Consider the following 12,264-nt stretch of genomic DNA (forward strand, 5'->3'; position numbering starts at 1 on the left):
TTCACTGAGAAGGAGTGCTTATAGACTGGGACCTCACTGCAGGAGTTTTAGACAGAACAGAATTTGTTACGGTTTCTTAAATTAATATGTAGGTAGTCTAACAAGGGGAAAGGCCATACTGGAGTTCCTGTTGGGTAATAAGCCTGATCGGATGACTGAATGGGAGAACAGTTTAGGGGGGGGAACAATGATCACAATTCCTTAAGTTTTAAGGTAGCTATAGATAAGTGTGGACCTTGTCAGAGAGTAATAATTGAAGCTAGGCATATTACAGAAGTATCTTGCAGGAAGTAGGGAGAGTTAATTGGAAACAGCTGTTTTTGTGCCATTTCTGACAAGACCAAGGACAAGTGTGCCCTAAACAACAGGAATTCTGCAGATGCTGGAAATTCAAGCAACATACATCAAAGTTGCTGGTGAACGCAGCAGGCCAAGCAGCATCTATAGGAAGAGGCGCAGTCGACGTTTCAGGCCGAGACCCTTCGTCAGGACCCAGTCCTGACGAAGGGTCTCGGCCTGAAACGTCGACTGCGCCTCTTCCTATAGATGCTGCTTGGCCTGCTGCGTTCACCAGCAACTTTGATGTATGTTACAAGTGTGCATTATCTTTTTTTTCCCCAGAGTTGACATTAGAGGGCATGCACTTCAGGTAGAAGAGGTAAATTCAAAGGAGGTATTTACCTAGTGTTGCATGTCTGGGATGAACTGGCAGGGGTGAGGTGGAGTCAATATGATAGAGGCTCATAGACAAATGAATGTACATAGAATGAAAGGATATGGACATTGTGTAGACAGAAGGGATTCATTTACTTAGTTCAGCACAACATCATGGGCTAAAGGGCCTGTTCCTGTGCTGTTGTGTCCTTTGGTCCTTGAATAGTAGGAAGGGAGAAGAGTAGGTTTTTGTATCTGCTGTGACTGTAAGGAAAACTGTTGTAAGAAGGGGAATGTGTGTTGGCAGAGATGGAAGAAAAAATGATGAGGTTATGAGGTGAGCATTCTTTACTGGAGTGGGATGGGAAAATATAGGAATTATGCAGCATTATCTGTTGAATGAAGTGGCTGGGAAGCAGTGGAAGGTGAAGACAAGGGGAATCCAATTGCTTCTCTGAAGACAGAAAAAGGATGATTTTCAGCATCTGTAGATTCTTGTTACTCAATTTTTGTTAAGGTATACACTCTGTGGCCACTTTATTAGGTACACCTGTACACCTGATTAATGTACTTATCTAATCAGTCAATCAGGGGCAGCAACTCAATGCATAAAAGCATTCAGACATCGTGAAGCAGTTCAGCTGCTGTTCAGACCAGACATCAGAATGAGAAGAAATGTGATCCAAGTGACTTTTGACCGTGGAATGACTGTTGGTGTCAGATGGGATGGTTTGAGTATCTCAGAAACTGTTGATCTCCTGAAATTTTCACATACAACTGTCGCTAGAGTTTACAGAGACTGGTGGGAAAAGCAAAAAACATCCAGTGAGTGGCATTTCTATGAGCAAAGATTCCTTGTTAATTAGATAGGTCAAAGGAGAATGGCCAGACTGGTTCAAGCTTACAGGAAGGCAGCAGTAACTCATCTAACCATGTGTTATAACAATGGTGTGCAAAAGCGCATCTCTGAACCCACAACACATCAAACTTTGAAGTGGATAGGCTCAGCAGCAGAAAGTCACACTAAGTTCCACTCCTGTACCTAGTAAAGTTAGCCACTTAGTTGATTTTCTGGTAATTATCATTTTGCTGTGTCTAAATTAACCAGAGAAGTTCTTCCAGATACTAATTAATTGATTGCAAAGTATTCTAGGGATGACTTGTAGTCATGAGAAGATAGCTCAATGGTGCAGCAGGTCGCACTGCTGCCTCTCAGCTGAAGTCACCAAGGTATTGTCTGTAGGAAGTTTTAAGATTTGCCTCTGATCGCTAAAGCATGCTGGTAGGTTTATTAGCTGGTGTAAATTAGCTCCAAGTGTAAGTTAATGGGGAAAAAAGAATATGTCAATGAGAGAATCAAAGTGGAAATGGTAGGCATGTGCTTGAAGGACGAGGTTGCAGGGATTCACAAAATGAGAGTGTGAATGGGGCTAATAGGATTGCTTCTCAAGGTACTAGCATAAATCGGATGGGTGAAATGACCTGCATTATAATGCGAATAAATAAGAGGTAAAAATACATATTTATGCTATACTGCCTTCTGACTATCATAATCATCCTTTTTGAAGTAAGAAATTTTTTTTAATAAAATGTATACCAAAATTTGTTGGTTTTTTTACAAGCATACACTGATGTGGAATATTTGATTAAATAATTTAAATGTGTATGAGATTAACTAATTTCTTTTAAGTTATGTTTTAGGAAATGTTTTAATTTAATGCTTTAAATTTACAAAGGGGCACTCCAATGAATTTGAATCTGAAGAGTGGACGCACATATGGTTCTTCTGCAGGTTAGTGAAGGTGTTTATTCAGCAGTTAGTGAATAAATGGTGGTAGTTGACTCAGAATGCACATTTATTTATAGACCTCACATTAATAACCAATATAGTTGAAATTGGATCACAGAAATTTCCAATATTGAAGGGACAAGGTAGATTCTTCCAGTATGGGCTAACCTTTGCAAAAGGAATCCCAATCCAATTTCACTGTTCTGCCCCTTTTCATACAAGACAAGACAAGACAAGACAAAGGAGCAGAAGTAGGCCATTCAGCCCATCAAGTCTGCTCCGCAGCTCCCCCATGAGCTAAACTATTCACCCATCTAGTTCCAATTTCCGGCTTTTTCCCCATATCCCTTGATACCCTGACTAATTAGATACTTGTCAATCTCCTCCTTAAACACCCCCAATGATCGGGCCTCCACAGCTGTATGTGGCAACGAATTCCACAAATCCACGACCCTCTGGCTAAAAAAATTTCTCCTCATCTCTGTTTTAACTGGGTACCTTCTAATTCTAAGACTATGGCCTCTTGTCCTGGACTCACCCACCAAGGGAAACAACATTTCCACATCTATTCTGTCCAACCGTTTCAACATTCGAAATGTTTCTATCAGATCCCCTCTCATTCTTCTGTACTCTAATGAATACAATCCAAGAGCCGACAAATGCTCCTCATGTTAGCCCCTGCATTCCAGGAATCATCCTCGTAAATCTTCTCTGAACTCTCTCCAACATCAGTACATCCTTTTTAAGATAGGGGGCCCAAAACTGCACACAGTATTCCAAATGAGGTCTCACTAATGCCCCATAGAGCCTCATCTTATACACTACTCTTATATACCTTACTCTTATACACTATTCCTCTTAAAATGAATGCCAACATAGCATTCACTTTCCTTACCGCCAATCCAACTTGGTGGTTAACCTTTAGGGTATCCTGCACGAGGACCCCCAAGTTCCTTTGCACTTCCGATTTTTGAATTTTCTCCTCATTTAAATAATAATCTGCCCGATTATTTCTTCTTCCGAAATGTACAACCGTACATTTGTCAACGTTGTATCTCATCTGCCATTTCTTTGCCCACTCTCCTAAACTAACTAAGTCTCTCTGCATCCTTTCTGTTTCTTCAACATTTCCTGCTCCTCCACCTATCTTGGTGTCATCCGCAAACTTAGCCACAAAACCATTTAATCCATAATCCAAATCATCGATATACATCGTAAAAAGAAGCGGCCCCAACACTGACCCCTGCGGAACACCACTAGTAGCCAGCAACCAATCAGAATAGGATCCCTTTATTCCCACCCTTTGCTTTCTGCCTATCAGCCAATGCTCCACCCATTTCAATATCTTTCCTGTAATTCCATGGGCTCTCATCTTATTAAGCAGCCTCATATGCGGCACCTTATCGAAGGTCTTTTGAAAATCCAAATACACAACATCCACAGCCTCTCCCTTGTCAATCTTATTCGAGAGGCAGGATCTTCCCTTCATGAAACCATGCTGGCTTCAGCCTATCTTGTCATGCACCTCAAGGTATTTCATAACCTCGTCCTTGAGGATTGATTCAATATCTTTCCAACTACCGATGTCAGACAAATAGGTCTGTAATTTTCTTTTTGCTGCCTCCTTCCTTTCTAAAATAACGGAACTACATTTGCGACCTTTCAGTCCTCCGGAACCATGCCAGAGTCTATTGATCCCTGGAAGATCATTTCCAATGCTTCCACAATCTCCAAAGCCACCTCCTTCAAAACCCTTGGGTGCACCTCATCCGGACCAGGAGAGTTATCTATTCTTAGTCCACTTAGCTTCCCAAGCACTTTGGCTCTAGTAATCTTGACTGTACCTAATTCTATTCCCTGATATCTCTGGCTATCAGGAATATTGCTCATGTCTCCCACTGTGAAGACTGATGCAAAATACTCATTCAGTTCCTCTGCCATCTCTTTGATATCCATTATAATTTCTCCAGCATTATTTTCAATTGGTCCCGTAGCTACCCTTGTCACTCTTTTACTCTTCATATATTTAAAAAAAACTCTTAGTATCTTTTTTTTATGTTAATTGCCAACTTCCTTTCATAATTCATCTTTCCTTTCCTAATGACTTTCTTAGTTTCCTTCTGCAAGTTTTTAGAAGTCTTCCAGTCCTCATTTTTCCCACTAATTTTTGCTTCCTTGTACGCCGTTCCTTTTGCTTTTATTTTTGCCTTAGCCTCTCTCGTTAGCCACATTTGTGCCATTTTTCCATTCATGATTTTCTTTTTTCTTGGAATATATTTTTCCTGCATTATCCTTATTGTAGGAATTTCATCCAATTCTGCTCTGCCGTCCCTCCATTTAGCTTACTCTTCCAATCGACTTGGGCCAGTTCCTCTCTCATACCACTGTAATTTCCCCTGTTCCACTGAAATATCGATACACCTGATACCAGCTTCTCCTTTTCAAATTTGAAACTGAACTCAATCATATTACGATCACTACTTCCAAGGGGTTCCTTTACCTCCAGCTCCCTAATCGCCTGAGGTTCATTACACAGCACCCAATCCAAAACAGCCGGTCCCCTGGTGGGCTTCTGGACAAGCTGCTCCAAAAAGCCAGCCTGTAGACATTCTACAAACTCCCTCTCCTGAGACCCATTACCTTCCTGACTTTCCCAATCCACTTTCATATTAAAATCCCCCATAATTATCTTGACATTTTCCTTCTGACACGCTTTTTCTATTTCCAGCTGCAACTTGTAGTCCACATCCCAGCTGCTGTTTGGAGGCCTGTATATAACTGCTATTAGTGTCTTTTTACCCTTGCCATTTCTTAATTCTACCCATTAGGATTCTACCTCTTCTGATCCTATGTCCCTTCTTTCTATTGATTTGATATCGTTACTTACCATCAGGGCCACGCCACCCCCTTTACCTACCTTCCTATCTTTCCTATACACTGTGTATCCTTGGATATTCAGCTCCCAATCACATCCATCATTTAGCCATGACTCGGTGATGGCCACAATGTCATATCTTTTAACCTGCAGCTGTGCAGCAAGGTCATCCACTTTATTTCTAATGCTGCGTGCATTTAAGTGCAGTATATTTAGATCAGTATCTGTTGCCAATTTTGCTATATTTCTATTTTGCAGCAAATTATCCTGTATGTTCTCTGGCCTGTCCTCCTTGCCATCTTTGCTGCACAGTATTTTTGACTTATTTCTATTTTCCTCTTCCTCGACCCTAACACCTTGGTTTTCTTCTCCTTGCCAACTTAGTTTAAACCCTCCCTAACAGCTATATTAAACAATCCCGCCAGGATATTAGTACCTTTTGAGTTCAGGTGTAATCCATCTTTTTTGTATAAGTCATACCTTCCCCAAAATAGATCCCATACCTCTGGATCTTTTTTTTGAATGCATCCATTTATTCTTAAAACAATACCATGTTTCATTCTGACTTACTGCTGGCACAAAAGCTCTTAATAACCCAGTACAAAGAAACTTTTCTTATCTTGCTCCTCTTCTTGTAACAAGTTTTACATTTTTTGAGTTCTGGCCAGAGAAAATGGTGTTTTTTCTGCTAGCTCTATTGAAATACTGTAGACTCATTAGAAATACATTTGATTTTCGTCTTCAGTATCTCCAATTATTTTGTCAACATTTTTGTTTAACCTGTATTTAGACCCAAAGCTGGGATAATTAATGTTGTATGCTCTCCATTGTTTTCGTGTCCTCTAATTGGACATGAGATGTCCTGAACCATTTACAGTGAACTAATTGGGCTAATACGTCACTTTTATTCTTCTGTATTCCCACTTTGAAAGATTTAAATATGTTTTCATAGGTATATGTTTAGCTACATTATTCAGTGTGTTTACTTCTAATATTTACTCCCTTTTTTTTAATAGAGCATGCTTCATCAAATTTCTTTGCATAATTATTGCATCTGCTACCAGTCAGTTCATTCCACTAATTTGAGTTCCTAAAGTCTTGTATAATTCTCCGGGGGGTAGGGGAGAACCTTACTTAAACCTCCAGGATTATCTTTTATAGGTTTAGTTTTTTTTATATATAATCCTTTAATGCAGAGATCTACAGAGATGAGGTGGACAGTCATTTTTTTGCTGTTCAAATAAATTAGCTCAAAAATAATATATACACCAGTAACTTCTGTTTAATTGTAAATGATTGGAGAGAGAACATTATCACCAGTAGCATTAATCCCTTGTCCTTTGCGCAATTCTAAGATTACAGCTTTTGTATTTATAACTTAGTTTAGGAATTGGTTCATGGATCCTTAGGTTGTTTGAAGAGAAAATGAGCAGGAACAGAAGTGCTAAGATTGTTTGAGGAAGGTAGAAGGTTGTCAAACCCATAGAGAAGTGTAAAAGATATTCAGATCATTGTAGAATTAGGGAGCTCAGTAACTCAAAATAATATAAGATTTCAAGTTAATTAAACACAAAAGAAAGAAGACTGTTGAGAACCTTGGAAAAGGTGATGACGGTTTGACAAAAATATTAATCAAAAGTGGAATAGTGCAACGTAGAACATAAGAAATAGGAGCAGGAGTAGGCCATCTGGCCCATCGAGCCTGCCCCACCATTCAATAAGATCATGGCTGATCTATCCATAAACTCAGCTCCATCTACCTGCCTTTTCTCCATAACACTTAATTCCCTTACGATGTAAAAACCTATCTGACTGTTTCTGAAGTAGACTTAGTGAAGAAGCCTCAACTTCTACCCTGGGCAGAGAATTCCACAGATTCACCACTCTCTGGGAAAAACAGTTTCTCCTCATCTCCTTCCTAAATCTTCTCCCCTGAATCTTGAGGCAATGTCCCCTAGTTCTAGTCTCACCTACCAATGGAAACAACTTTCCTACTTCTATCTTATCTATCCCTTTCAAAATTTTGTACATTTCTATAAGATACCCTCTCATTCTTCTGAACTCCAGAGAGTATAGTCCCAGCCGACTCAATCTCTCCTCATAGGTTAACCCCTTCATCCGTGGAATCAACCTGGTGAACCTCCTCTGCACTGCCTCCAAAGCCAGTATATCCTCAAGTATGGAGACCAGAACTGCACACAGTACTCCTGGTGTGGCCTCACCAGTACCCTGTATAGTTGTAGCATGACCTCCCTGCTCTCGAATTCAATCCCTCTAGCAATGAAGGCCAACATTCCATTTGCCTTCTTAATAACCTGTTGTTCCTGCAAGCCAACTTTTTTTTTGAGCAGTTATTTCTATTCTTAAACCATGACTTGCTTGGAAAGATATTAATTTACATTTTATCTGAAACTATATGACTTGAAGTGTGAGTCAATATACATACAGTACTGTGTAAAAGTCTTGGGCACATGCAAAAAAATTCTGTAAAGATGCATTCAAAAATAAATGAAAAGTTTCCAATGATCAAAACACACTATAAATTACTGTATTAATCACTTTTTGTTGGATATGATCACTGCAATCAATAGCCTGTCACCTCCCTTTCAGAACTGAGCTTGTGTACTGCCTGTATAACCTGGCAGTTTTGCAACACGAACTGAAGTCTCGAAGGTGCAGGACGGTTGCAGCGTAATGGGTACAGGCCGAATTGATGTGGCAGAGCCCAAGTTCAAAAGCAGGGAATGACCCAATGTTTGGCCTTTGCTGGAGTGGACTTGGAGGTGATTCGATGTGGCAGAACTGAGGCCAGCTGAGTTGGCCTGGCCCAGACCTGGGTCCAAGAGCGAGGAACAACCCAAGGACTGCAGATTTAAGTGCCATAGAAAAACATAGAAACATAGAAAATAAGTGCAGGAATAGGCCATTTGGCCCCTTGAGCCTGCACCACCATTCAGTATGATCATGGCTGATCATCCAACTCAGAAACCTGTACCAGCCTTCCCTCCATACCCCCGATCCCTTTAACTCCCTCTTAAATATAGCCAATGAACTGGCCTCAACTGTTTCCTGTGGCAGAGAATTTCACAGATTCACCACTCTCTGTGTGAAGAAGTTTTTCCTAATCTTGGTCCTAAAAGGCTTCCCCTTTATCCTCAAACTGTGACCCCTCGTTCTGGACTTCCCCAACATCGGGGACAATCTTCCTGCATCCAGCCTGTCCAATCCCTTTAGGATTTTATATGTTTCAATAAGATCCCCCCTCAATCTTCTAAATTCCAGAGAGTATAAGCCTAGTTGGTCCAGTCTTTCATCATATGAAAGTCCTGCCGTCCCAGGAATCAATCTGGTGAACCTTCTTTGTACTCCCTCTATGGCAAAGATGTCTTTCCTCAGATTAGGGGACCAAAACTGCACACAATACTCCAGGTGTGGTCTCACCAAGGCCTTGTACAACTGCGGTAGTACCTCCCTGCTCCTGTACTCGAATCCTCTTGCTATGAATGCCAGCATACCATTCGACTTTTTCACCGCCTGCTGTACCTGCATGCCCACTTTCAATGCCAGGCCAGATTGTAAAGGATGTCTGGTTTTGTGGCTGTGGACTCATTTTTATGAACTTCTGTTTTGACTGTTATTTGCTTGCTTTATTGTTTGCACATTGGGTGTTTAATTGTCTTTTTTAATGGGTTCTAATGGATTTCTTTGTTTTGACAAATCTCAGGGCTGTATATAGTATATGTACTTTGAACTATGGTTTACTATAAAGAGCAGTAAACAGTAAAAAAAGACTAAAACAAATCAATGTTTGGTATGACCACCCTTTGCCTTTGAAACACAGTTCTCTTACAGTAGGTAGACTGTCATGCAGTTTTATAAGAAAATCGGCTGGTAAGTTGTTAAAAGCATCCTGAAGAACTTGGCACAGTTCTTTTGCAGACTTGGCTATCTCACTTGCTTCTGTCTCTCCAGGTAATCCCAGACAGCCTCGATAATGTTGAGTTCAGGACTCCATGGAGGCCATTCCATCAGCTGTAGAACTTTTTGTTCTTTTCGCTAAAGATAGTTCTTTATGACCTTGGCCCTGTGTTTAAGGACGTTGTCCTGCTGCAGAATGAATTTAGGGCTGATCAGACGCCTCCCTGATGGTATTGCGTGAAGGATGAGCAAATACTTATACTTCTTAGCATTGAGGATCCCATTAGTTCTGACCAGATCACCAACTCCCTTTGCAGAAATGCAGCCTCAAACCTGCTGGGAACCTCCAATGTGATTCAATGTTGGCTCATTCACGTAACGCTCTACAGCTCTTCTATAGACAAACTGCTCTCTGTTGAGCCAAAAATTCCAAATTTTGACTGGTCAGTCTAGAGCGCTTGCTGCCATTATTCAACACCCCAGTCCTTGTGTTTGGCAGCAACTGTTCCATGAAGACCACTTCTGATAAGACTTCTGCAGACTGTAGAGGGGTACGTGGGTTCCAAAGGTTTCTGTGAGCTTTGAGCAGATAGCGGTGCTGGACTTCTGATTTAGGAGGGATGTTAGTTTGATGTATATCTTCTCTGCTGCACTCAGTTTCTGTGGCCAACCAATGCGGTTGTGATCCTCAACCTTGCCCGTTTCTTTGTGCTTTGCTTCAGAAGAACTTGGGTAGCACATCTTGAAACTCCCGTCTGCTGCGAAATTTTAGCTTGGGAGAGGTCTTGCAGTTGTAGGGTAACCACCTTGTGTCTTGTTGCTATGCTCACCCTTGCTATGGTGTAAGAATTGATGATTTGAAGGTTAAACTGTCACATCTGTCATACCCTCACCTTTTAGTTGGGTTGTCCTTTGCCCAGTTTGGTTCCTTCTACACTGATTGCTGTTTCAATTAATTAGTTTAGTTCATTCAACTCACCAACACATGGATGAGCAACACAGACTACCATCATCTGCATCCCTTCCACCTACCATTCACACCTCCACACACCAACTGCTGTCGTCCCAATCTTCACCTCCCCCAGACCCCACCTTCCACCAACTCCTCAGTCATCATGGACTTGCCTTCACTACTGAGCAGGTGAGAAGGGCTCTGGGAAAACTCAGACACGGCAAAACATTGGGACCTGATGGTAAGAACCCCAAGATCCTGAAGGAGTTTGTTGAGCAGTTGTGTGGAGTTACCCAGCGCATTTTTAATCTGAGTCTGAACATCGTGTGGTTCCAGTACTTGAGAAGGGCCAACTGAAAATCTTGAATGATTATTATCCAGTGGCCTTGACCTCATACTTCATGAAGACCCAAGAGAGAATGATCTTGGCTCACTTCTGACCCCTGGTCAGATCAGCACTCAATCCCCTGCAGTTTGCTTACAGGACCATATTGGAGTCAACGATGCTGTCATCTACCTGCTGAACAGGGCCTACTCCCATTTGGATAAGCAGGGCAGCACTGTGAGGATCATGTTTTTTGATTTCTCAAGTGCCTTCAGTATCATATAGCCCTCATAGAAACATAGAAACATAGAAAATAGGTGCAGGAGTAGGCCATTCGGCCCTTCGAGCCTGCACCGCCATTTATTATGATCATGGCTGATCATCCAACTCAGAACCCAGCCTTCCCTCCATACCCCCTGACCCCTGTAGCCACAAGGGCCATATCTAACTTCCTTTTAAACATAGCTAATGAACTGGCCTCAACAGTTTGCTGTGGCAGAGAATTCCACAGATTCACCACTCTCTGTGTGAAGAAGTTTTTCCTAATCTCGGTCCTAAAAGGCTTCCCCTCTATCCTCAAACTGTGACCCCTCGTTCTGGACCTCCCCAACATCGGGAACAATCTTCCCGCATCTAGCCTGTCCAATCCCTTTAGGATCTTATACGTTTCAATCAGATCCCCCCTCAATCTTCTAAATTCCAACGAGTACAAGCCCAGTTCATCCAGTCTTTCTTCATATGAAAGACCTGCCATCCCAGGAATCAATCTGGTGAACCTTCTTTGTACTCCCTCTATGGCAAAGATGTCTTTCCTCAGATTAGGGGACCAAAACTGCACACAATACTCCAGGTGTGGTCTCACCAAGGCCTTGTACAACTGCAGTAGTACCTCCCTGCTCCTGTACTCGAATCCTCTCGCTATAAATGCCAGCATACCGTTCGCCTTTTTCACCGCCTGCTGTACCTGCATGCCCACTTTCAATGACTGGTGTATAATGACACCCAGGTCTCGTTGCACCTCCCCTTTTCCTAATCGGCCACCATTCAGATAATAATCTGTTTTCCTATTTTTGCCACCAAAGTGGATAACTTCACATTTATCCACATTAAATTGCATCTGCCATGAGTTTGCCCACTCACCCAACCTATCCAAGTCACCCTGCATCCTCTTAGCATCCTCCTCACTGCTAACACTGCCACCCAGCTTCGTGTCATCCGCAAACTTGGAGATGCTGCATTTAATTCCCTCATCCAAGTCATTAATATATATTGTAAACAACTGGGGTCCCAGCACTGAGCCTTGCGGTACCCCACTAGTCACTGCCTGCCATTCTGAAAAGGTCCCGTTTATTCCCACTCTTTGCTTCCTGTCTGCTAACCAATTCTCCACCCACACCAATACCTTACCCCCAATACCGTGTGCTTTAAGTTTGCACACTAATCTCCTGTGTGGGACCTTGTCAAAAGCCTTTTGAAAATCTAAATATACCACATCCACTGGTTCTCCCCTATCCACTCTACTAGTTACATCCTCAAAAAATTCTATGAGATTCGTCAGACATGATTTTCCTTTCACAAATCCATGCTGACTTTGTCCGATCATTTCACCGCTTTCCAAATGTGCTGTTATCACATCCTTGATAACTGACTCCAGCAGTTTCCCCACCACCGACGTTAGGCTAACGGGCCTATAATTCCCCGGTTTCTCTCTCCCTCCTTTTTTAAAAAGTGGGGTTACATTAGCCACCCTC

The 12,264-nt window shown here is 41.9% G+C and overlaps 1 protein-coding gene across 4 annotated transcripts in view; it reads left to right on the forward strand.

The window, feature by feature from the left end:
• Positions 1-12,264, forward strand: part of LOC134353083 (pre-mRNA 3'-end-processing factor FIP1-like) — a 60,143-nt gene that overhangs the window by 24,878 nt on the left and 23,001 nt on the right. For all 4 annotated transcript variants that reach the window (XM_063060968.1, XM_063060970.1, XM_063060967.1 and 1 more), the window contains exon 5: positions 2,391-2,446. In XM_063060968.1, coding sequence (XP_062917038.1) covers positions 2,391-2,446 — 56 coding nt within the window. The remainder of the gene's footprint in view (positions 1-2,390; positions 2,447-12,264) is intronic.

The sequence above is a fragment of the Mobula hypostoma genome, chromosome 10 (assembly GCF_963921235.1).
Source record: "Mobula hypostoma chromosome 10, sMobHyp1.1, whole genome shotgun sequence".
Classification (NCBI taxonomy): domain Eukaryota; kingdom Metazoa; phylum Chordata; class Chondrichthyes; order Myliobatiformes; family Myliobatidae; genus Mobula; species Mobula hypostoma.